The sequence below is a fragment of the Dermacentor albipictus genome, chromosome 5 (genome assembly GCF_038994185.2).
Source record: "Dermacentor albipictus isolate Rhodes 1998 colony chromosome 5, USDA_Dalb.pri_finalv2, whole genome shotgun sequence".
NCBI lineage: Eukaryota > Metazoa > Arthropoda > Arachnida > Ixodida > Ixodidae > Dermacentor > Dermacentor albipictus.
The window spans coordinates 10,740,227-10,765,931 of NC_091825.1; the positions used below are offsets into that span (position 1 = coordinate 10,740,227).

The 25,705-nt window shown below is 46.0% G+C and overlaps 2 protein-coding genes across 14 annotated transcripts in view; one reads left to right on the plus strand and one right to left on the minus strand.

Annotated features, from left to right (window-relative positions):
* LOC135917936 (protein FAM204A-like) overlaps positions 1-21,319 on the minus strand; it is a 124,386-nt gene extending 103,067 nt beyond the window's left edge. Inside the window, exon 1 of one of the 3 annotated variants that reach the window (XM_070538261.1) lies at positions 20,864-21,319. In XM_070538261.1, coding sequence (XP_070394362.1) covers positions 20,864-21,028 — 165 coding nt within the window. In that variant the 5' untranslated portion in view covers positions 21,029-21,319. The remainder of the gene's footprint in view (positions 1-20,863) is intronic. The other 2 variants (XM_065451576.2, XM_070538262.1) reach the window with 2 other exon arrangements.
* A 169-nt stretch (positions 21,320-21,488) lies between these two features.
* LOC139059841 (uncharacterized) overlaps positions 21,489-25,705 on the plus strand; it is a 49,314-nt gene continuing 45,097 nt past the window's right edge. For 9 of the 11 annotated variants that reach the window (XR_011514385.1, XR_011514390.1, XR_011514387.1 and 6 more), the window contains exons 1-2: positions 21,489-21,646; positions 25,658-25,704. The gene's annotated coding sequence lies outside the window, so the exon portion shown is untranslated. The remainder of the gene's footprint in view (positions 21,647-25,657; position 25,705) is intronic. The other 2 variants (XR_011514388.1, XR_011514389.1) reach the window with 2 other exon arrangements.

Below are 25,705 nucleotides of genomic sequence, written 5' to 3' on the forward strand. Positions count from 1 at the left end.
CAGGAACGGAGGAAGCCTAAAAGCAGTGAAGAAGAAACTAGGAATAGGCAAGCATCAGATGTATGCGTTAAGAGACAAAGCCGGCAATATCATTACTATTTTGGATGAGATAGTTCAAGTGGCTTAGGAGTTCTATAGAGATTTATACAGTACCAGTAGCACCCACGACGATAATGTGAGAGAGAATAGCCTAGAGGAATTTGAAATCCCACAAGTAATGCCGGAAGAAGTAAAGAACGCCTTGGGAGCTATGCAAAGGGGGAAGGCAGCTGGGGAGGATCAGGTAACAGCAGATTTGTTGAAGGATGGTGAGCAGATTGTTCTAGAAAAACTGGCCACCCTGTATACCAATGCCTCATGACTTCAAGCGTACCGGAATCTTGGAAGAAGACTAACATAATCTCAATCCATAAGAAAGGGGATGCCAAAGACTTGAAAAATTACAGACCGATCAGCTTACTGTCCGTTGCCTACAAAGTATTTACTAAGGTAATCGCAAATAGAATCAGGAACACCTTAGACTACTCTCAACCAAAGGACCAGGCAGGATTCTGTAAAGACTACTCAACAATAAACCATACTCACACTATCAATCAGGTCATGGAGAAATTTGGGGAATATAACCAACCCTTATATATAGCTTTCATTATATTACGAGAAAGCGTTTCATTCAGTCGATACCTCAGCAGCGATGCAGGCATTACAGAATCAGGGTGTAGATGAGCCATATGTAAAAATACTGGAAGATATCTATAGCGGCTCCACAGCCACCATAGTCCTCCATAAAGAAAGCAACAAACTCCCAATAAAGAAAGGTGTCAGGCAGGGAGATACAATGTCTCCAATGCTATTCACAGCGTGTTTATAGGAGGTATTCAGAGACCTGAATTGGGAAGAATTGGGGATAAAAGTTAATGGAGAATACCTTAGTAAATTGCGATTCGCTGATGATATTGCCTTGCGTAGTAACTCAGGGGACCAATTGCAATGCATGCTCACTGACCTGCAGAGGCAAAGCAGAAGGGTGGGTCTAAAAATTAATCTGCAGAAAATTAATGTTTAACAGTCTCGGAAGAGAACAGCAGTTTACTACAGGTAGTGAGGCACTGCAAGTGGTAAGGGAATACATCTACTTAGAACAGATAGTGACCACGGATCCGGATCATGAGACTGAAACAATAAGAATAATAAGAACGGGCTGGGGTGCGTATGGCAGGCATTCTCAAATCATGAACAGCAGGCTGCCATTATCCCTCAAGAGAAAAGTGTACAACAGCTGTGTCTTACCAGTACTCACGTACGGGGCAGAAAGCTGGAGGCTTACAAAAAGGATTCTACTTAAATTGAGGATGATGCAACAAGCTATGGAAAGAAGAATGATAGGTGTAACGTTAAGGGATAAGAAAAGAGCAGATTGGGTGAGGGAACAAACGCGAGTTAATGATATCTTAGTTGAAATCAAGAAAAACAAATGGGCATGGGCAGGACATGTAATGAGGAGGGAAGATAACTGATGATCATTAATGGTTATGGACTGGATTCCAAGGGAAGGGAAGCGTAGCAGGGGGTGGCAGAAAGTTAGGTGGGCGGATGAGATTAAGAAGTCTGCAGGGACAATACAGCCACAATTAGTACATAACTGGGGTAGTTGGAGAAGTATGGGAGAGGCCTTTGCCCTGCAGTGGGCGTAACCAGGCTGATGACGATGATGATGACACCAAATGGCTCGAAGCAATACCTTTGTTGCATGCTTCAACACAGACTACCATTAACTGTCTGCGTGACATTTTCAGCAGGTTTGGAATACCACGCATGATCGTTTCTGACAACGGTACCCAGTTTGCCAGTCAAGACTTTGCAATGTTCTTGGCAAACAACAACATTGTGCACCTTCGATGTGCTCCATACCATCCTAGGTCTAATGGTGCTGCGGAAAGGGCAGTGCAAACTATGAAAGATGGCCCTTGAAAAATGAGAAAAGGAAAACTGGAAGATAACCTAGTATGGCAGCTTTTTAACTACTGGAGGGCTCCGCGAAAATCGAGTAAATCCCCAGCATAGCTGCTTTTGGGCTATTAAATACGCTCACGCTTGGGCACATGCTTTCCTCCAGCACTTCCAGGACCAAATGAGAACCAAGGTGACTGGCCGCCGCTACCTGGAAGTGATGTGTATGCCCACAATTACGGTGCAGGGAGCAAGTGGACACCCGGCCATGTGAAGGCGACGTCTGCAGCGAGAATGGTGACCGTACAAACATCGGGCGGAGTCGTCCAGCGGCACATAGACCAGCTCCGCCCGCAGCAAGGAGCACCAGGGGATAAACCGACAGTAACTACAACCACCCCACATTGCAGTGAGCCAGACCAAGCAACACAACTACAGCGTCGAGAGATAGTGAGCCCGGATGAAGGCGTGACTGCTCAGCACATCCCAAATGGCACCGGTTCTCAAGATTTTGCAGCACCAGGTATTCCAGTGGCCCCGCTGAACACAGGTGTAGCCCAACAAACTCTGAGACGCTCAACGAGATTATGCAAGGCAGTGCAACGCTTTCATTTCTTAGGAGGAAGGAATGTTTCAACTCCACGTGTGTTTGCGAAGTGCGTGCACCTTTTATCACCTCATTTAGCGATCCTTCAGAGGTCGGACGGTCACTACTAACACGTGCTACTTCCTATCTTCCTGTCACTCGGCTACTTATAAATATGCTCAACACCTTTGAATAAACGTTCATTTTGTTCCACTGACTACGCTGATGCTTCACTGGTCTGGCGTTAGTGCAAGCACGCCATGGCTATGCAACAGTAACAATTCGCAGAATCCCGAACAATGCTGTATAGCCAGCTGCCACAGCAAAATGCTTCGCACAATTCCCACAGAGTGTGGGATCTGCACAATTTGTTTTTATATGAAGAACTGCTGAATTTCTCTAATCAGCCAATCAGTTGATTTGGATAGTACGCTATTATCTTCCAACAAAGGTATACAACTGCAGTTTCTACAGCAGAAACTTAAAATGTCCAGAGATTGCTTTTGTTGCATTGTACTCGTGCTCTTTTCATCTGTCATTCAGGCATCTGTCCATTTGGCCTGCATACGTCACACTGCATGACAATGGAATCACGTATGCCACTTCGTTGCAGTGTACCAAACCTGTCGTGATGTCTCATCATGCACTGAGATTTGTCCATGTTTTTCTTTATTAAATACACTGCGCAATTTTGAAAGCTTGCTGAAGTGGGCTGCACCACCACCATTGGTGCAGCCCCCTCCCAGTACAGAACCAGCACCAGGATTCCAGCTTTGAGATTTCTGTGCTCACCTTCGAGCATAAGGTGTGAGGCACTTTCCTTGCTTTAGAATATCTGCGCCTGGTCGAAGTGACGAATGCGCGGGTGGTCTCATTATTAGACTTGGAGCATGGTTTACATACATCCAAATTTTTCAAGCAAGCCGTCTATGTTAACTTTGTTGGGAACTTGATTGCCTGATAGCTCACCAGCACTGGTTATGCTCAGCACTGGCATCTAATTCATGTCAAATGCTTGCATTAGGCTTTGGTCCCTAAGGTTGAGACCAGAAAACCCCAACACTGTTTTCATGGGATGCCTTCCACTGTATGGTCCTCTGAGGATAACATGAGCTTCAGCTGCTCTTGCACAGGCAATTTTCTCAGAACACAAGCCAGTTTCAGTGGTGAGTGCTGTAGCTTTGGCCAGGCAGCTTTGTGCTCTTTGTAGGTTGGCCACGTGATGACTGACACCAATGATGACTGACACCAGTGATCCCCTGATGAGCAGCATTTTCACCGTTACTCCGCCCCATACAAAGGATTTTCCGAGCGGCTGCGTAGTGGTGATGTTGCTGACATGAACGTCCATCGCTTGGACCATGAACATGCCTTCCACTCGAGCATCCAGGGCATTTCCGTCGAGTGTTTCCATAAGGCTTACTGGTTAGTACCAATGTGGTGCGACACTTTTTCTTCCATTGCCTAAGCGGCAAGAACAAGTCCTGGTGACATGGCCCCCACACCACTGAGCTGATTCGTGCCTCATTTCACCACACCTGAAGCAAGGTTTCTGACTGGCGGGACCCCTGAAAGATGGTAGCTGATCGCCTACTGTCTTCAGCATGGGTTCTTTTTCACTCTGGTTTTGCCAGTAGCTGTTGCCATACTGCTGCACTCTGTATAGACTGCAAACTATGCTTCTACATAGCATCCGGTCCAGCATCATGCCAAAGTTACAAATGTCAGCCGACAGTCTAATAGCCATGATAAAGCCCTTCAAAGGTTCCCCTGGAAGTTGATCTCACATGAAAAACCTGTAAGGCTGAACTATCTCTTTTAGCTTTAATGAAAACTGCTGCTGCAGGCATTCCACTGCCTTATTGTACAAAAGGCAGTGGAAAGGCAGTGAACTTGGCTGAATCAATTAGACCTTCTATCGACGACAGTACACACTTGCGTGTACATTGGGGTCGATGTCAAAGATGAGCCACTGTCAACCTCCTCGCCTCCGTCGCACAACGCCGCCGTCTGTCGCGACAATGTTCGCCCCATCGGATATCTCTTCCCGGAACGAGGCAGTGCTATCTGCACTCGGAAACTCCTGCATCGAAGCACTCCCTATTTTATCGCTAGTACCGACATGCTCCCGGAGTTCAGTAATGTCAGCAGCTGCCACCGTGTTGTTTTCACACATGAGGGGTTCGGCCAGGTGCACAAATCCCGCCGTTTCTGTTCATCAGCATGGTCACTGGTTCTAGCATTCGTGAACTCGCGGTTTTCAGAATCGTCAATTTCATTGACTGCGCAAGCCGGTACTTTGAGTCTTATAAAATTTGCAGCTTCATCTCAAGCTACACAGCTTTACGCTTTGTCAAAGCATCTACCACCACTACCACTGCTTCCATGGCGCATTTCCGCGCTCGCCGAGGGAGAAAAATAGAAAGGGAGCACAGGCATGGCACAGGCCGGCCTCGGAAAGTCCACTGGTTCCATAGCAAAGGTAATTGGCGCCATCCATCAGAGGCGCAAGAAAGTAAATCCGCTTTCCTTGCACGAAAGGGCACGATCACGAGGCCGTGCCCTTTCACCCCTCCTCTCAACTCCTCTTCCCTTGCGCTCCCTCACAACTCCCTCGCCTTTGACTGTGCGCGCCGGCCGGCCCGGCACCAGTTTAGCCCAGAGCATGAAGTTTCATGTTTCGATATCTGCTGTTATTGGGAAGCGTGCGCTGCTGCGCACAGACCGGCACGGGCAGTTTCGTCAGTTTCATGGTCCTCGATAGCTGTGTGCTTGTGCTCCGCAATGTTTCACCCGTTTCACGACTCACACCGCTCGTGCATCGTGGAGTGGTGCACGAATGCATCAAAAACAGGGCCTGCGAGGTTTTTGCAGGTACCTAAAGACAAGTGAGCACGCAGAGCCAAGGACATCGGAAGGTGCATGCACACGAACACGGCCCTGTGCATGTGTGTGCTCCATGAGTCTCTTGATTGTGCTACACTTCCCTCTAAACAGTAGAGAAAGCTGACAAACAGATCTTCCTCCTCATAGTCACCTGGTCTATGAATTCTGTTTTCCTGTGCCAAGTCTCATTCTTCAACTTCAGAAACTCGTCCAGTTTTCCATTCTGGTCTCAGTGCTTTTCCTGTGCGTCATTATTCCACAAACGTACTAAGAGCTGAAAAATGACTCTTCACGTTTATCTATTATCTCAGTAATTGCCGATGGGAAAACTGCGCAAACAACCTTCATGTGTAGGCACGATACGCTTTCTTTTTTTCTTGAGAGCATTAGCATTGCAAGTGTCCTACATGCAGATTTTTGCGGTTCATTTTTTATTACACAAAGGGGTGCCCAGTAGGTGACATAGTGCCTTAAGTGACATAATAAACGAGTTTTGCGCCAAGACCACACACAAGAAAGGAGACAACACAGCTGCTTTTTTTTTGTGTGTGTGTGTGTGTGTGTGTGTGTGTGTGTGTGGTTTTGGCGCAAAACTCGTTTATTATGTCGGATAACCAACTAGCCCAGCAGTTCACTCTGCTTAAAGGCCCCTCACCAGGTCTGGCCATTTTGAGCTGACAAGCGCAGAGCATACGTTGCACAATAACGATCGTACCTGCAAAGTATTACATCACTACGTGCTGCGGAAACATCTGAAATTTCCAACCAAACGCCGTTTTTCTTTCTCCGTGTGGCCATTGCGCTCCAAGTCAGAGGATGACATACTCGTGTGCCTGCGCCCAAGTAGTGGTGTCCACAGCGTGACGTCACTCGTGGTGACACGTGACTTCGAGAATTAGTCAAGGCAACATCTGTTATCTGCGCAACTGACAAAGTGAAGTTTAGAGAAATAACAAAACACACAAATGGAATATCTGCTTGTTTTTGTTTTACTTCGCACTGAAGCAAGAGAGATGTACTTCCACTTCGTTTGCTTGTTCCCACGGTCGTGTGGCCACATGCGCAGGCATCGAAACTATGCCATTTTCTACTGTGTTCCAGCCCGTGATCATGCTCTGCGATCCGCTTGTTGGGGCCTGGTGGGGGACCCTTTAAGTAACGTAACTTTACTGCTAAGCATTGCATTCGAGGTGAAAGAAAAGTTGTGTTGTTGGCTTATTTCACCTGGTCTTTGATTGAGGAATAGGACTTTCTGCGAATGTTTTCTATGTGCTGCTGCAAAAGCTGACTACTTTCTGCTCCCCCTTGCCACCGTTACTCTAGTTGTCACCAAGCACAAAATAATGTGATAATGTGTATTTCTGTTTTTAGTACAATGTTATTTTTGTTTTGCCACGTCTTTTTCATTTTGTTCAGTAGTATAAACACGTCACGCATTTCAGAAACTTTTGTTCAGGTATATAAGTTAGTTCTTGCACTTTTTTTATATGGCTGTCAATAAAACAATCTTAGCATTTTATTCTATTTTTCCCACATTTTGTGTGTCATTGTTTTTGCCATCACCAGTGAATTTTCTTTTTCTTTAGTTGTCATGACTATATCATACAAGTCTTCCAGTTTTGTGCAATATCTCAGTGAGTATATCAGCTCTCAGTGCGCATATCAGAAGCTATACTAAACTTCGGTCTTTAGGGTATTATATAAAATTACATGAAACAGCCTTCGCGTTTTCTTGAGGTTTTTTATTTTACTGTCTCTGAACTTTTGTGTTTATTAGTCATGTACATGCCATGCATTTCTCACTTATGTTCATTTTCTAAGAGTATCATACCAAGTTATGCGAAAATCTTTGTTTTCTGAAATGGAAGTCAATAAAACGAGACCAAAGATCTGTTGTGTTGGAAGTGGAATTTTTATATGTTCTGGCATACGCTGGCATACTCAAAGTATGGACAAGACTGCGTGCGTGCAAACACATTAAGAACCCACAGCATGTCACGCAATGCCAATGTCTGGCCTAGCGCATGCGCAATAGAAAAAAAATATGCGCCACGGACAGTTAAAAGAAAGCAAAAGTAAAGGTGCGCAGGGCATGGCGAAGGGTGGAAAGAGAGCGGAGTGGGTCGCCCTAAAAAAAAAAGTAACAAGGAGCGCTAGGGTGAGGAGGCGCTGCGTGGCTGCTGTTCCTGTTGCCATGACAACGCAAACAATCATGTGTGCCACCATTTTACCAAAGTATCACCCTCCTGCTAGGCCCGTAACTAAAGAGGACCTTGGTGCTAGCACCGAAAGAGCATCTGCTTAAAAACACCCAATGGCAGCCACACAGAGATTCACCCCTGGGGTACACCAGTGAACTAGAAGTTTACTCCGCCTGAGGCGCAGGCGCAATTCGCTTCTCTCTGTTTGTTTTTTTCTCTGGACTCTCGCCGGCGACGTGAAGCAGCTGGCACCATCTAACGGTATGTTGCGCCAACTTGGCTTTCGCAATCGCAAACTGGCGGGACGGGCTGCCCAGTAATGGCAGCAGATCCGAACTCGCGTAGGCAAACTTTTCGTCCCGTCTCAGTTAAGGGAAACTTAGCAAAGCAAGTTACTCGATTATTCTGCATGGAAAATGCCGCCCAAAATGCAGAATTTTGATCGTTATATCCGATATGCGGTGAATAAAATATCGTTATATGTGGTATTTTTTTTTTCGTAGCCCTAATGCATAAGTTAATACTCCGAAATCAACTCATCGTTATAATTGATATATTGTTATAAGTAGGCCACACTGTATCACAGTGGTATCCTCTGGAAAGAGCATGTGCTATGAATTTATGGGTCTAAAAACATGCAAGTCGACGTCATTCAGAGATTCGAGAACTGCTTTGGTTTCAAAGAACGGTTCTGCACCAAGAAACATTGCAGGATGGAGAGGGATGTGCTGGCGATATACAAGAGGAAAATGTTGCTTTCTCTCAGCTTCGGCTTCCCAACACTCCAGGAGGACGTGGAGGACAGCCAATCTCTCACCACATGCACCACAGGTTGGAGGCTCATTTCCAGTCAGTAAAAAATTACGGGTGCCATAGGTGTGCCCTATCCTGAGTCAACAGAATAGGACATCAGTTCCTCGTGTTTTTGTTTTCGGGAGCTAGAAACCTAACTTTGGCTTAATCAAGTGAAGCTTATTCTTAGTTTCCATGTCCCATAAGCGTTGCCAGTGGCTTTGCATTTTCTTTCCTAAGAAAGGCTTCATATCTGTGACAGGGACAGCAGCCGTAGGAATAGCTTGCGAGGTGAGTGATGAGTCAGCTAGTGCACTACCCTCGATGCTGCTATGGCCCAGCATATAATGACATGCTGGTTGGATATATACGATCTGAAGTGGAGGCGCTAAAACGACGGTGGATGAAGAAAGAACACACACACACACAGGGCGCCACTTCCAACAATATTTAATCAGGAAAAAAACGCCACTGATTTATACTAGGAGCGCAATCACAATTTCTCAGTGCGCATTCGCGTATGAATCAGTGGCGTTTTCTTCTGATTAAACATTGTTGGAAGTGGTGCCGCGCGCGCGTGCGTGTGTGTGTGTGTGTTCGCGCTTAACCAACACGCCCAACTATCCATCCTGACATTAGATATGTATGTTCTACAGAGAATGGAATAGAGCTCAGGTACCAGGTTTTTGTGTTTTTTCAGTGACATCAAGGCTTTTACGATGCTTAAGGAGTCTGTAAATGTAATTGTTTTTTGAAGTTGCGATTTCCTTATACAATTCACAGCCGAAAATAGTGCATGGGCCTCAACCGTAAATATACTAGTTTCCAGGCGCAGTACACGGTATTCTGAGAAGAATGGCCCAACGGCTGCATAAGACACCCCAGCATGCAACTTGTAATAGCGTCTCTGTAAAACTCTGTGCACGAGTACTTGTACTGGAGTTCTAGGAAATGCATCTTAATATGTGCCTCTGGCGCATGTTTAGTGACCTCTACAAAGGATGTGTCACACTCTATCAGCTGCCACTGCCACGATGGTAACAGTTTCACTGGAGCCATAGGACCATGTTCAAGCACTGGGACATCCATTTCCTCCCTAAGGTTCCTTGCACACAAAGAGAACAGCCTTCTCGCTGCAGGTCGGCTCTAGAAAAGTGTGGAAGTGGTCATATCATTTATGAATGAATAAGACAGATGTTCAGGGTTTCAATTTATTTTCAGGAAATATGTAAAACCGCTATATGATCTCTGAAGATGGAGCGACCATACATTTGCTTCTGCATAAAGGCTTTGTACGGGGCTTGTCCTGAAGACTCCAGTCGTGAGGCAGATTCCTAAATGATGGACAGGATCCAAGATCTTTAAAGCACTTGGTACAGCGGACTGAGATACTATCGCACCATAGTAATGATATGAGCCGACAAGACACCTATACAAGTTCAAAAGACATTTCCTGTCACTACACCAAGTTGTACTTGATAGAAGCTTCATTGAGTGCACCGCTTTGTGGCACTCAGCCTTCAAGTATTTAATATGCGGGATGAATGTCAGTTTCGAGTCTAATATGATGTCGAGAAACTTGTGCTTGGCACTTACAGGTAATCTGCTACCAGGGAGCTCAGCAGCAGGGTATGGTACTATTCCTCTTTTATTCATGAAAAAAACGCACATACTTTTCTGTGGGCTCAACCTAAAACTCTTTTCATCAGCCCATTTTGCCACTTTACTTAAGACAGGCTGGACATGTCGTTCGCAGATAGCAAGGTTGCATGAGTTAAATCCGATCTGCACCACATCTACATACTATAGAGTAGAACATTGGTTGTGGGATGGCCATGTGCAAAGAATTCATTTTCACAATAAATGGTGTGCAGCTTAGCACACCACCTTGCAAAACACCAGTTTCCTGGGTGAAATACCTCGACAAGGCATGGCCTATTCTTACATGAAAGGTGCAGTTAGAAAAGTAACTTTCGACAATGTTCAACATACTGCCGCGGACACCCATAGTGGAAAGGTCTCTGATAATAACGCAGTACCATGTGGTGTCATATGCTTTCTCCAAAACGAGAAATACGGACAGAAAAACTGTATGTGTATGAAGGCATTCCTTACATTTGCCTCAATACAGACAAGGTGGTCTGCAGTCGACCTACCTTCTCTGAAACACTGATAAGGATCTAGTAGTCCGTTGCTCTCAAGGAAATAGACTAGGTGCCGGTGTATCATCTTTTCAAACAGCTTGCACAGAATACTTCTCAAAGTGATAGGTCTGTAACTGCTAGGTAAGGACGGGTCCTTACCTTGTTTGAGTATGGCGATTATTACAGCTTCTTTCCAAGAAGATAGAATTTATGCGCAGTCCACATGACATTAAATAGTGAGAGGAGTGTTTTCTGTGTTTCAGGATGGAGGTACTTGATCATTTCATATATGATACGGTACAGGCAGATACCCAGGGGGGGGCCCAGACCTCTCCCCCTCATCCACGCCACCACTCTTCACACACATTCCTAAAGCGCCACTAAATCAATGTTGAGACTTGACAGCTATTCGGTGGTCAATATTTTGCTGCCTTTTTCACTCATTTTGAATGGTGGTAGTTATCGGTATCTCCCGGGGTGTGAAGGCCAGTTTCCTCATCGATTCGGTGCTCACGCGATTAACTCAAGAAGCGTTCAGTTGTCACCATGTATTCAACGGTCGCGCGCATCACTGTTGCTTCGCGAGTTCAACCTTCTTTGTTTAGACTGATCTAGGGGCCAGGAAAGGGGTTCGGTTCGTAGGCAGCTGGTCCGTAGGCTCGTGGAACGAGTTGCGGCTGGAGAAAACGCCAGCTGCATTTAACTTTTCCTTTTGCTTCATAATTTTCTCGAGTGACGGCTCGCTGCGATGGTGGCAGATCCTCAGAATCAAATACCCGCGATATGGGTTGGATAAGGTGGAAAATAAAATAATGAAATCGAGGGTTCGACGGAAGCCCGTCTGGTCGGGATGAAGCATTGAAGAAGTAAAACCAAGGACACCGACCAGCATAGAAGTGCTAAAAAATGAAAAAATCTAAAAGACGTTTCGGCTTCGCTACGGAAGCCTTGTTCACAATGGGATGACGGAAGGTTCAAGGAAGCTTATGTATGCTTTAAAACGTGACGTAAGCAGCGCGTGTATGACGGTGGGAGGGTTCCCTCATTTCGATTAAGCGTGTGACGTGTTTTTTGTATCTCCAGTGACTCCAGATACAGACGCGATTTTTGGTTTCTTTCTTGGCCGATAATTCTTGAGCGATCCCAGTCGATATCATGGCCCGTTGCATCCGCGTGCTCGGCAAGGGCATTCGACACTGTACGCTTCTTTTCGACATCTTTCTGATGCTGTCTCAGTCTCTGTTTGAAGTTGCCGGATTCACCGATGTATGCGTAGTCGCAATCTGCGCAGGGTATCTTATATACCACGCCGGGAAACGATTCTCTCGGAAGCCTGTCCTTTCCGCCGACGAGCGCTTGCCTCAGCTTACAAACGGGCACGTGCGCCACCTCAACGTCATAACTGCGTAGAACGCGAGACAGGGTTTCGCTTATCCCTGGAACGTAAGGTATGGCAGCACGCTTTCTTGGTCGCGGATTGGTCGGACGTGCAGGATTGGACAGACGGCGCTCCACAGCAGTCAAAAAGGATGTGGGGTAGCCGCTTGCCGAGAGATCACCTCGCACGTGGTCCAAGTCAGTGGAACGGCTTTCTGCTGTGGTGCAAATGCGGTTCGTACGGTTGAACAGTGTGGCAGCAACCGACCTTTTGTGAGCGTCAGGATGAACGGATTGAAAGTTCAGGTAGCGGCCAGTGTGTGTGTCCTTACGGTACACGCTGAACGAGAGCCGTCCATCGCGTCTGGTGACAAGTACATCTAAAAAAGGGAGTCTGCTGTCGACCTCTGTCTCAACCGTGAATTGGATGGCCTTTTCTTGACTGTTTAGGTGCGCAGTGAACGAATCCAAAGCGCTGCGCCGAATCAGACAGAAACAGTCGTCCACATAGCGCAGAAAAACTTTTGGCCTAGGGCTGAAGGACGCGAGAGCACGCCTTTCCAAACATTCCATCGTAAGATTGGCAGCGGTAACAGAGACGGATGCACCCATTGCCGTACCGTGGACTTGCCTGTAGAAGACCTTGTCGAAACAGAAGTACGTGTTTCCAAGGCAAAAACAGAGGAGCCTCTTGAGGTCGGGAACGTCAATGGGCGACCTGTCTGGCAAGGTCCTGTCAGATTCCAGAGCAGAGGTGCATGCATCCACAGCCAAGTCAGTCGGAATTGAGGTAAACAGTGATACCACGTCGAACGAAACCATCACCTCGTCGTCGTCTAGAGACACGTCACGAACTTTTTCAATAAAGTCACAGGAGTTGCTCACGTGCGTTGAGCTCTTCCCGACGAGTGGAGCCAGAAGCTGGTGCAGGTATGCGGACAATTTGTAGAGAGGGGAGCGAGTGTAGTCGACGATTGGACGTAGGGGGACGTTAGGCTTATGAACCTTAGGCAGGCCATAAAGTGCAGGTGCAGCACCGTTATGACAGAGAAGCTTGAAATACAGAGACTTGCGTTCGGGAGCTACGAAGCGGAACACGTCGTCCCTCTGAACCTTCAAGGTCGGGTCCCGAGTGAGCCGGACGTAAGTGTCCTGGTCATTGAGCAGAGCCAACATCTTGTTTTTGTAGACAGCCGTGTCAATTAGCACTGTTGCATTCCCCTTGTCGGCGGGAAGGATCACAATTGCAGTGTTCGCCTGAAGACGCTTGACAGCTTTTCGTTCCTCAACGGAAAGAGGGGAAACAAACTTCCTCCGGTGCAGACCAGAAAGGACACCAATGGCTCGGGTGCGAGCCTCGTCACGGCGGGACGGGTCAACTTGGTTAACCGCGCACTCCACCGCACACACAACCTTTCGCATGTCAGGTGCAGGTGCAACATTGAAATTCAGACCTAGCTCTAGGACCGAGGCCTCGGCTGGGTCGACGCTGTGCGAAGAAAGGTTGTATACCGTAGTTCGTCGGTTGTACGGCCGGTATGGTCTGGTAAATTCCGAAAGTCTGTCAAGCTTGACACTGTGCACCAACCCCGCATGACGGGCACGCATGTTGGCTTCAAAGTTGGCGTGCAGCTGGATACTTGCAAAATGATCTGGACAGTGGTCCTCCAGGCGGCGACGTGCAAAAAATGCCTCGTTTTCAAGCTTCCTAATACTGTCACGACAGTCCTGTATCCTTGCTTGAAGCAACAGCCTCTCTGTCTTTGCAACGACGCTGTAGCCAAACTTGGAAGGTACTGGCCTGTTAAGATGCAATGAGCGCGGGATGAGGCCCCGTGCTTTGCAGGCAAGGTTGAACTCCAGGTGTCCATGAAACGCAGCAATGCGGGTTGTGAGGGAAACATAACGGCTAATTCCGGTGATTAAAGATTGGCCATACGCCCGGCGTGGTATCACTGTTTACCTCAATTCCGACTGACTTGGCTGTGGATGCATGCACCTCTGCTCTGGAATCTGACAGGACCTTGCCAGACAGGTCGCCCATTGACGTTCCCAACCTCAAGAGGCTCCTCTGTTTTTGCCTTGGAAACACGTACTTCTGTTTCGACAAGGTCTTCTACAGGCAAGTCCACGGTACGGCAATGGGTGCATCCGTCTCTGTTACCGCTGCCAATCTTACGATGGAATGTTTGGAAAGGCGTGCTCTCGCGTCCTTCAGCCCTAGGCCAAAAGTTTTTCTGCGCTATGTGGACGACTGTTTCTGTCTGATTCGGCGCAGCGCTTTGGATTCGTTCACTGCGCACCTAAACAGTCAAGAAAAGGCCATCCAATTCACGGTTGAGACAGAGGTCGACAGCAGACTCCCTTTTTTAGATGTACTTGTCACCAGACGCGATGGACGGCTCTCGTTCAGCGTGTACCGTAAGGACACACACACTGGCCGCTACCTGAACTTTCAATCCGTTCATCCTGACGCTCACAAAAGGTCGGTTGCTGCCACACTGTTCAACCGTATGAACCGCATTTGCACCACAGCAGAAAGCCGTTCCACTGACTTGGACCACGTGCGAGGTGATCTCTCGGCAAGCGGCTACCCCACATCCTTTTTGACTGCTGTGGAGCGCCGTCTGTCCAATCCTGCACGTCCGACCAATCCGCGACCAAGAAAGCGTGCTGCCATACCTTACGTTCCAGGGATAAGCGAAACCCTGTCTCGCGTTCTACGCAGTTATGACGTTGAGGTGGCGCACGTGCCCGTTTGTAAGCTGAGGCAAGCGCTCGTCGGCGGAAAGGACAGGCTTCCGAGAGAATCGTTTCCCGGCGTGGTATATAAGATACCCTGCGCAGATTGCGACTACGCATACATCGGTGAATCCGGCAACTTCAAACAGAGACTGAGACAGCATCAGAAAGATGTCGAAAAGAAGCGTACAGTGTCGAATGCCCTTGCCGAGCACGCGGATGCAACGGGCCATGATATCGACTGGGATCGCTCAAGAATTATCGGCCAAGAAAGAAACCAAAAATCGCGTCTGTATCTGGAGTCACTGGAGATACAAAAAACACGTCACACGCTTAATCGAAATGAGGGAACCCTCCCACCGTCATACACGCGCTGCTTACGTCACGTTTTAAAGCATACATAAGCTTCCTTGAACCTTCCGTCATCCCATTGTGAACAAGGCTTCCGTAACGAAGCCGAAACGTCTTTTAGATTTTTTCATTTTTTAGCACTTCTATGCTGGTCGGTGTCCTTGGTTTTACTTCTTCAAAATAAAATAATGCGAGACAGCAACCATCATCAAACCCTACAATAACCCTTAAACCCATAAGCAATATGACTGTCACCCGTTACCTCGTCTGATTTTTCCCTAATCGTACAGCACATTTCATGAAAAATTGGTAACTGGAAATAAGAGTCGCAAGAAGTTGAAAAATTAGGCGATCTACAAAGGGAGAGAGCCAAGGCGACAGCCAAACATGAAGGAAAAGTGAAAATTAACAAATTTAATGGTTCTTTATGAAAAACTCATGGATCACATTTTAAAAAAAAAAGGAAGTAGAGAAAACGCCGCCAAAAGTGGAGAACAATTCCGTATGTTTTGAATAACGCTTCTACAGTTACCGGTCGAGCTGCTTGACGTAACCACTTTTGTGATGTGCTTATGTGGGTGTTTTTCTTACCTTCCGCACTGGGCACAGTACGTCTAGAACCGCAGCGTCCTGCACTCTATACGCGGTTGTACGGGACTGGTGGCTACACATCGTTACGCAGCTTCCCAAATAACAACACGAGTCAGTTTTGGTACTTAACTTGCCAGAGCAGTAAACAAGGGATCCAAAAGAACTGCGATTGTTCCGCAAATATATATTTCTCTACAATTATTCCAGGGCTAATTTTTAAAAAAACGGTAAAAAAGTACGCTACTATCGTCGGATACAACTTAAGTATCCAGTGAAGGCCCGCCCATGCCCTCATAAGCACCAGCCACTGTTTCTCTGCGAGGCTGCAAATAAGTCGTACTTCAAACTTTTCCTGTTACTCAAATAAGGCGGTAACCACAAAAATAAATTTATTAGCGCGCAAGTTTGTTTTCTCTTGACTATTATAGTGGAATGGCAAAAGCAAAATTCTTTATTGAACTGAACTGAAATGCTTGCTTCGCTGCAACTATTTATTGTCAAGTTTCACTTCAGTTGGCAGTAAAGTTTCACAAGTAAAACGGGCTCAGCAATGAAATGAACTGCACCGCAGACTTTTGAAGAGTGAAATGCTCAGACTCCATACACCTTGTCCGTGTCTGTTGCACACTTCACTGGTCGCGTCGATGAAAAGACTCTCCAAGAACAACCGACGCTCCGGAGGTATCAAGTATGACATTATTTTGAAAATGCCACACGACAATGATTTTTTTTGTGTCTGGGATTGTCTGGCAGAGTAACACAACCTCGGATGGTCTGTGTGCCTTGGCTGCCAACTGTTGTTTTCTTTGTTGTATTCTACTATGGTAATCATTATTTTACACTTTCGCTTGTTTACTTGTACTTGGCAATGTTCTTCGTGTGCTTCTTTCCTGCGCGAGCCCATCTGACGTGGTTCCTCGTTTGCCAAGTAAAGGAGAGGTGTATCTCACAGGCTTACCTGTGAGATACACTTTACTTCATTTCTCTTTTGCGAGTTTACACATATTCATGGCGAATGGTGAGTATTAGTCACATTCTTACTAGTAAAGGTCACCTGCCTCATTTGCATAGAAAAATTACCTTGGCTTGGGCCACCCCCCGAAAAAAAATCCTGGGTACATGGCTGATACGGTCACCACCTGGTGCTGAGCTGTTGCAACAAGCAAGAGAAGTTTTAAGCTCAGCTAAACTGAACAGGCGGTTGTAATCTTCATTTTGGGTGCATTTTCGACCAAGGGGCTGTCGCTCTGCACATTCTTTCATCCTCAGAATTGATTGTGTGTAATGAGATGCACTGGAGATACATTCAAAGTGTTCACCGAGACAGTCTGCTTGGTGGCCATCTCCCTGGGTACTTACTAAAGGCAGGGGGTTCGTCTCCTGCCCTTTTAATTTATTCATCCATTCAAGACCTTTGCCTCGTCTGCACTATATGAAGTTATCCCAGATATGTACCACTCCCAGCTCTCTCTCTCTTTGCACAGCGACGTGTTCTCCTGCCTAGTGATTTGACCTCTTTGAAATTAATAAGGTTTTCAGCTGTTGGACAATTGTGAAGCAATCCTCAAGCTTTATTTCGATTTTTTTCGTGCTTTCCGACATTCGTCATTCCACCATGGGATGCAACGGTTGTCTGTCAGTCTATTAGTTTAATACATTTTCTTGCAGCGCCAATAATAAAACCTGGTAGGTATGTCACAGCATCATCTACATTAAAATCAGAAATGTCATCCATGCCCAAATATATCGATTCTCGAAACAGTTCCCAGTTCGCTGATTAGAGCTTCCATAGAGAGAAATGTGGCGAGTATGTATCTTGTTTTGTTAGATTTAACATAATTAGGAAGTGGTCGCCCCCATAGGGGTTCTAGAGAACAGACCGCTCCAGGTACGGAAATAGCGAGCTTGAAACTATGCTTGTCTATGGACGAGTATGTGTTATACGTAACAAAGTAGTATGTTGGTTCTTTTTTGTTCAATAAATATGCACCTGAAAAAAACAGAAAGTTTTCTATCAGGCACCCACGCGTATTGCATTGCGAGTCACCCCACAGGAGGCTATGAACGTTTAGATCACCAACCACTATGTATGGCGGAGGAAGTTCATCGATAAAGCTTTGAAACTGTTTTAGAAAGTTGATAGCATGGGTGAACGTACATCGAACTAATTGTGATTACCTTACCAAACAGCACAGCACGGACTGCCTCGAGGGAAGTTCGGAGTTTTATTTGCTGACATGCAATGCCCTTGTCCACTATTACGTCTACACACCCCGAGGAGGAGAGTGCACCATCACCGTCTTTGCGGAAAATGGCATATTGCCTTAAAAAGTTGATCTTTGTTAATTTTAATGCGTTTCTTGGACACACAGCACCTTTGAAGTAAATGTGCGGAGGAGTTCTTTAACATCGTCAGGATTGTGGAGAAGTCCTCTCACGTTCCATTGTAATATTTGTGTGCCCATAATGAGAACGAGGTTAGTGCTTTGTGTCTAGCAAGAAAAATTAGATTACAGGGCCCTTTGCCATTCCCATAATGCAACGTTTCTCTTTTTTGGAGTGGTCAAGAAATTTTCGCCGCTCCTTGGGCACTGGTGGTGCCGTTTGATTAGGTGTCGTGTCCATTGCCTCCTGCAAAGCGCTGGACACCCACTCTTGTGAGCGATTTGTTTGTCGAGAAGACCTCTTCTCAAGGGATGAGGCCCTTGAGGCCACCAGCCTGGAGGTCGTTGGCCCCTTCTCGGACAGCGGAGCAGCGCCAGCCGCAGCCGTCAAGAGGGCGGGTGACGTCACTGCCGGCTCACTATGTGTGGCACTGCCCCCTAATGCGCCACTTTGGCAAAGCTGTTTTTTGGCAGGAAGAATATGTGCCTGTGTGCCTCCTTAAGCGTAATATTCTCTTTGATTTTGCTTGCCACTATGTTGTTTTTTTTCCTAGATGGGCAGGACCGCGACATGGCATACTTCTCTCCAGAATTCGCACAGTGCGGAGTATTCTCGCATGACTAGGACGGATGTTCATGGTCGCTACATTTGGCACAGGTTAGTTGGCCTTGGCAGTTCTGAGAACTGTGGCCGAACCTTTGACACTTAAAGCATCGGAGGGGACTTGGAATATACAGCCTGACCTTCACATGGCCTGCTTCGATCATTTTAGGCAGAAGTGAGAATAATATGCTTAGTCGGTTTTTCTTTACCATTGCACCTCATTTTGATTCGTTTTACACTGATCACATTGTAGTCACTCCAGCCTTCAAGTAGTTCAGCCTCTGTCAGATCAATCAGGTCACTATCAGATACGACACCATGGCTGGTGTACATGGTACAATGCAGAGTCACATTCACTGGAACATCCCCAAAAGACAAAATTCGGCAGCCTTTCATACTGATTCTTATCTCAGAGTTCCAGAAGGAGATCTCCACTTGCAAGCTTCGAAACATTATAGCCTTGGCCTACAACATTGGTTATTGATTTCGACACCAAAAAAGGAGAGATCATTTTCGCTTACTTTGCCGTTTTCTCAGAGTGCACAACATGAAATTTGGGAATATTTTCACTATGATGGCCAAAGAGCCTAAATACTTTTTCGTTGCGCCCTCATTTGTGAGGGTGTTCAGGAAGTGGGGGAAAAAACATGCCATAGATATATGCGGAATTTCAGCAGCACCGCCCCACCACCCACCATGGAGCCCAACAAGGGGACGCTACAGGACCGTGAAAAGGCATGTCCTGCATGCACCAGCTGTACGACACTATTATAACTAAATCTGTTATAACCAAGGTTGACTATCCCACACAATGTTAGCCCTTGCTGCCTGGAAAAAGCGGAAGTAAAAGGAAGCCAAGGGAAGACCGGAAAGATTGAAAGAGAAAGACGAAGGTTAGAGAACAGGATAGGAAAAGGCAACTACCGATTTCCCGCAGGTGGGTCAGTCGGAGGTTGCTGTCTAAGTGAAGCCGAGGCCAAAGAGGTGCATTGCCACCGCCGAGGGGCCGTAAATGTCCAAACACCCGGCACTGGCACAACACCCAGGACCCCCTGTTCCCCAGACACGGCTAAGCCAGGCACCGTTAAACACGGAAGGGTCCAACCCTCATGTGCTCAGGTACGTGGTGTTGCAACACACCATATGCCTGCTCACAGATACCCCTGCGGGGCTCAAGCAAAATACCTGGGTCATTGATGTTATTTATAATGTTAGCAGCGACAAAAAAAAAAAAGGCTTCCAGTAACTGCATTTCGGCATTTTAGCCGTTTGGATTCGCCAACTTGTTTTTCTTGCCTTGATTAACTTGACTGGAGGGTTAAAGCTGCTGATGATTGGATTAAGCATGTTGGCCTTAGGGTTAAACATTTGGCACTTCAATTGATTAAATAGTCATGTGTCCAGATTGTCTACATGGCACTTGGATTAAAGTGAGCAGCAAACTTTCTAGAAGAAAAATATATAAAGAAACAGAGAGAGAGAGAAAAAAGCACTTTGCTCTCTGCAGGTCTCATTTGGTAATCTATAAACCAGCTGGAGAGCACGACATCATGAGGATGATGTGCCACTAAACCTCTTCAAATTTGTTTTACTGAATGGCTCAGGACTATCAGAGAAGCCGCGTATGCCAATTGACTGAAAGCAGCGTCTCGGGCAGTCCTGGCCAATCCACGAGGACCATCGATGAGGTCGAATGCTGTCACATTATGTGCAAGCAGAAAAAAACAAACGTTTCGGCCAACACTATTGGGCTGAATTTTCCTGGGAAGCAAGAAAAATAAACATGGTCAAGTTTGCAAAATTTACCTCGAAAAGACCATTCTTCAAAGCACCATACAGTGATGAAGTGTCACTGTTGCTCTTTTTGCCAGTACTCATATGTCCTGTTTGAACACCACTGTGCAACCCAAACAGAATTTGCAATGCGTCAACTATTTAGAAGCGTACGGTGAGGGGCTAGTTGGTATGACATTATGGGAACAAAGAAAAACTGCGCAAAAAAGGACAAGACAGAGAAAGAACCACACGACACAGGCGCAGACTAACAACTGGTTTAATGCTCCAACGCCTCTTTAGTCTGCGCCTGTGGTTCTTTCTCTGTCTTGTCCTTTTTTGCGCAGTTTTTCTTTGTTCCCATAATGTCAACTATTTGCGTGACGTTACGGCGAAAGCGAGTCGTTGTGTGACGTGCGCACGTCAAAAAAAAAAAAATCTAGTCAACGAGAAACAGAACCATAGAAGGCTATAACAGAACCTACCTCCTTAAATTCCGCACTAACAGTCATCGCCGGGAGTTTTATACTCCCAGTGTCTCCTGTCACGTATTTAGGCAGTTGCGACTTGGGGTCGGTTTTTCTTATTCTTGGTCTTGCGGCAAACACATCGATTTCGCTCAGGTCAAGCTCTTCCTCTGTAGATCCCATAGCCACTGGATTCGCGCTGTTTGTTTATAACAAGCTTGAGTTGTACACAGCAACGTAGCACTTTTGACGAGCGCATTCTACATGATGCTACGGTCGAGAACGCGTCACGGTAGGGCGTACGTCACACATGAGAAATTGGCATCGAGATAGAGTCAGTGATGCCACGGCTGCTGATTTATCACAAAATCTACTGTTTTTTAAAATTTTCTGCTGATTCATTGATAAAGCGCTTGAATCTACTGATATTCTTGCTTTTCTACTGAAACGAAACAACGCCTCCTCTAAAAAGATGCCTGCCGCGTGCGCCGGAAACCTACGAGACGGTCATTTGCGGAATCGCCAGTTCACGGGATTGGCCAGTCGTTTCAGCGGGTGCAAGAGAGAAAATCTGGGGGCGTTTGCGCCTTAAATTTCTCCCTTTACCTAGGTACCACGGAGGAGCAGTTTCTTTGCTCGTTCTGTCCCTAGGCGTGCCTTGGCTTGGCGGCATTTTGCCATGTGTCGGCTGGCGATCCGTGCGTCGTGTACAAGTTTTCCTCGTGCGTCTCCTTGGGTGTTGCTGGCACAGTGCACTGGCGCGAACGATTGTTGTCGTTTGGTCAGTGGTCTCCCGTGAAGGCGAGTATGATATGGCGTTGCCCTGTCACTACCAGTGTCACACGTATACTTCTGATCGCGATCGGCACCGATCCGGATCGAAATTCTCGACTGTGATTGGGTCTCTCGCTCATTTTGTCCAAAGGAGGCAATCACGACCGCGAAATTCGATCAGGATCGGGCGTGATCGCGATCAGCGGTGAGCCAGAACACAAGATACACACACAGCGCACACTGTCAACAATTTCATTGCGAAAGCATTGCGACCTTTGAAGATTAGAGCATGGCACTAGTCACTTGATAGATATAGCATATATTACATATATAGCAAAATATATAGCATCTTTACAGTTTGCCCTGTGTGCGCGTTTTCGTTCCTTGCTTGTGCCTCTGTCACACTGGTATCTTACCGTCCTCGCGAATTTTTCCATGCGTCGAACGCTTCGAGAGGGCTCAGTTGCGCGTTATTCAATTGCCATAATTTAAACTTTAAAATACTACTAACTTGTAGCGTGGGGTCCTTTTTTTTCACGTTTCTGTGTCTTCGTCCGCTTCCGCTGCTGCCTTAGTATGTCAAACGGCAAACTTCTGACTGCTGTTGCAGAAGTCTTGGCGTCACAAGTTGGCGGCTGGACGTAATAATATTTATTTTAAGTCCAGCACGCTTAGGCCTCCGCCACTCCAATCTACGGACTATCCTGCTTCCAGCTTTGATCTCCCCACTACCCCTTGGGTGCCCTGGGGATCCTGCGCCGCCTGCTTTATTATAACCTCAGGTCCTCTCCTGAGGCCTCCGGTTGCATGTGCCCTCCTGGAGCAGTGCTTGTAAAAAATCCAATCTATCGTCGCGACTTAAAAAGCGACCTGCGACTTATACAACACCAGTCAGAACCTTGCCTGTCGAACCAAGTCATTCTCACCTAATTATTTAAATGATTAAGCGACTTCTGTAGGTGTCGGTCAATGTCATATTAGGCGACTGGTGAATTTGTTCTCTTTACTGGACGGATCCTGCATCTCGGCATGTATTTTGTAGCTGTGTATTCGTATAGATGTAGGAGCTCGGTGGGAGATCTATCAGTGCAGGCAGCATGTGCTAACACCATGTGGCAGATACTGCTTGATGATTTCTAGTATATCATACCCGCGCGCAGCTATCGTGTGCGCCACAGCCCTTATAAGTTATTTGGCTCAGCCATAAGTTCCAGCTTTGCTCCGACACCACTTAAGTGCTGGTTTCCCATGTCTGTCTGTCCACCCAGTTCTTTAAGCTGACAATGGCCGCTGTCATATTAATTTTCATTTTTCGTTGCCAGGATCGTGATCCCCAACTTCACATTGCATTAGTACAAATAATAAGAAAACTTTGACCACTATTGTCACCACTTTGATTAAAGTTCAGGTCCTTGCAATAATGTGCATTTCACTGTTCAGTGAAAAAGCGCTGAACAGACTTGAGTGCCCGACTATAGACATCCCACACCTATGTTCTCTCTCTCTCTCTCTCTTTCACTCCCCATTCCCCTCCCCACATGTAGGGTAGCAAACTGGACTCAGTCTGGTTAACCTCCCTGCCTTTCCGTCTTCCCTTCTCTCTCTCTCTCACTGTTCAGCTACCCCAGCACTAGCTATTAAGCACTTTTGCTCCATTCTATATCTATCATGAAAAACTAGCATCAACATACATAATTACGGACACTATGATTCAATTATGCACTCAGCATCTCTGTAAACTTGCAACATTCACCCTCTCACGCATAAAGCGCACTCTCAAGGGCCATCATAAAACAATATCTATACATTTCTTTTCTTGGTAGTTCTTTGAAAGTATATTTTTTTCACTAGAAGGTTGGTAACAATGAGCACCTCACAGTCATGGGCTACCAGTTTGGTGCAATGTCCCACTCATTATAAAAATCTTATACTAGATGGATCGTCATTTGAAGAAAACCAATTCTTTAACAAATGGTCCATTCTGCGTTATGGTTCTACCTACCTGTTTTCTACAAGCAATGCATTCACATATCTAAGAACTGTATATAATGATAGTGATGAAGCAGTGCATCTGAAATAACCTTTGACATCATCACAGGAACTTGGAAACAGGTACCACATAGTGATAACTTCGATAATCATTAATCATGTCTTATACATGGCTGGACATGTTTTCGTTCGCTTCTGGCCTTCCTTGGGTCACATGATATTTTCTGTACCTCACAATGAGACCTTGAAGCATAGGCATCTAAGGCTTTCACCTTAAAATGGAAGGATGCAAAATTGATTGCTTCAGTGTTGCTTCCCCTGAAAATGAACTACTTGTACTTTGTTTAATTTATTCACTTGAGAAATGCACATATAATACCATCCATGTTAACATAGCAGCATAGGCGGAGACTATGTGGGGGGCTCAGGGGCCCGAGCCCCCTCCGGAGATTTCCCGGGGGAGGGGGGGGCTGAGCCCCCCACCCTAGGCGAAGCCGAAGCCTCCCTCCCCCTTACCCCCCCCCCCCACACACATAAAGTGCCAATACCAGTGCTTTGTCACCCACATCATTTGAGGTTTCTTTTCACTTTCCTCGACTTTTTCCCTTGAAATTTTACTGAGGCTAATAGCTTACTGCATCCTTGTTGGCGCAGACTTGAACGGCTTTTAATTAATATTTTCGATTATTTCTGCAAAAAAGAATGTTAAATTATGCGGTTTTATTTGCCGAAACCACGATCTCATTGTGAGGCACCGCATAGTGGGGGACTCCGGAAACTTGGACCACGGGGGGCTCTTTAACATGTACCTAAATCTAAGTACATTGGTGTTTTCACATTTCGCCCCCATCGAAATGCGGCCGTCGTGGCCGGGATTAGATGTGGCGATATCGAGCTTAGCAGCCATATTATCTCGAGCTTAACACGAGATAACATGGCTGTTAAGCTCGAGATCTAGCGATCTCGAGCTTAACCCCATAGCCACAAAGCAACCACGGCGGGTCACTTTATTTCTTCAAATCCTGACAATAGGGCGACACGGCCATCAGAAGCACTCGCGGTGGCTGCCTTATCCATACTTTCTCACTTCAACATTATTTTAAATTTCCACTGTAAACACCATGCACATATGCAATATATTTAAATATACACACAGGACAAAGTTTATAATATTTTTGAAAGAGATGGAGGCAGCCAATCAAGAATTATTTATAACGGTATGGATAGCCTATGTCTAGAGAATGAATATGTTGTTGTATGCTCACGACGCTTCAAATTGTTTTGCGTGCTTTTTTGATCATGAATGAAACCTATAAACTTCACTGACCCCGTCAGCAGACTCTTTTATCAACGGCGTATGAAATGCACGTGAATGTTGTGTGTCTCGGTGTTGCTTCTTTTTACAGTAAGTAATGTCAACGACTCATGAAAAAAAGAACATTTCTAATAACTTACAACATTTATTACGGATGGTAACATCATCACTTACATGCAAACGTAAATATATACAGAGTGTCCCAATTAATTATAATGCACCAAGATTTAAAAAGAGAGCAATGCGTTACTCGAAGAAAACCTAGCGAATATTGTTTACAGTACATTGCAGTAGCTGCTAGTAATTTTTTCGTTACAGATTTAATTTGATCATTTAATTAATTATCTAAGTCGACATGTACTATCCTAATTATCAAATTATAAATGAGGCATCTAAAGGCACAGCCAAGGGACATCTAACTGCGATATTTTCAGCGACGTACTAATTGCGTACTAATTTTTTATGATAGATAAATAAACCCTGTGAAATATGGAGAATACCACATGACTGTGCTCCCACTCGCATCATAAAGCAGCGCCCTCGAACATGCTCCCTCTGAGTAGTCCAGGATGCAATAAAGGAAATAAAGAAAAACATTGTGATCGACCTAATGCCTCATCTGCCGCATCCCTGCTGAAGTAACACGTCTCGTTTGGTGTTACCTGGAAAAAAGTTGTGATAGCTGTTGTTTTAGCGTAGATAAAGTGCACGGATTTTTTATTTTTTTGCTACAGAACCTGTCACCACAAAAGTGAATTGACGTCAGTGCAAAGATTTAAAGG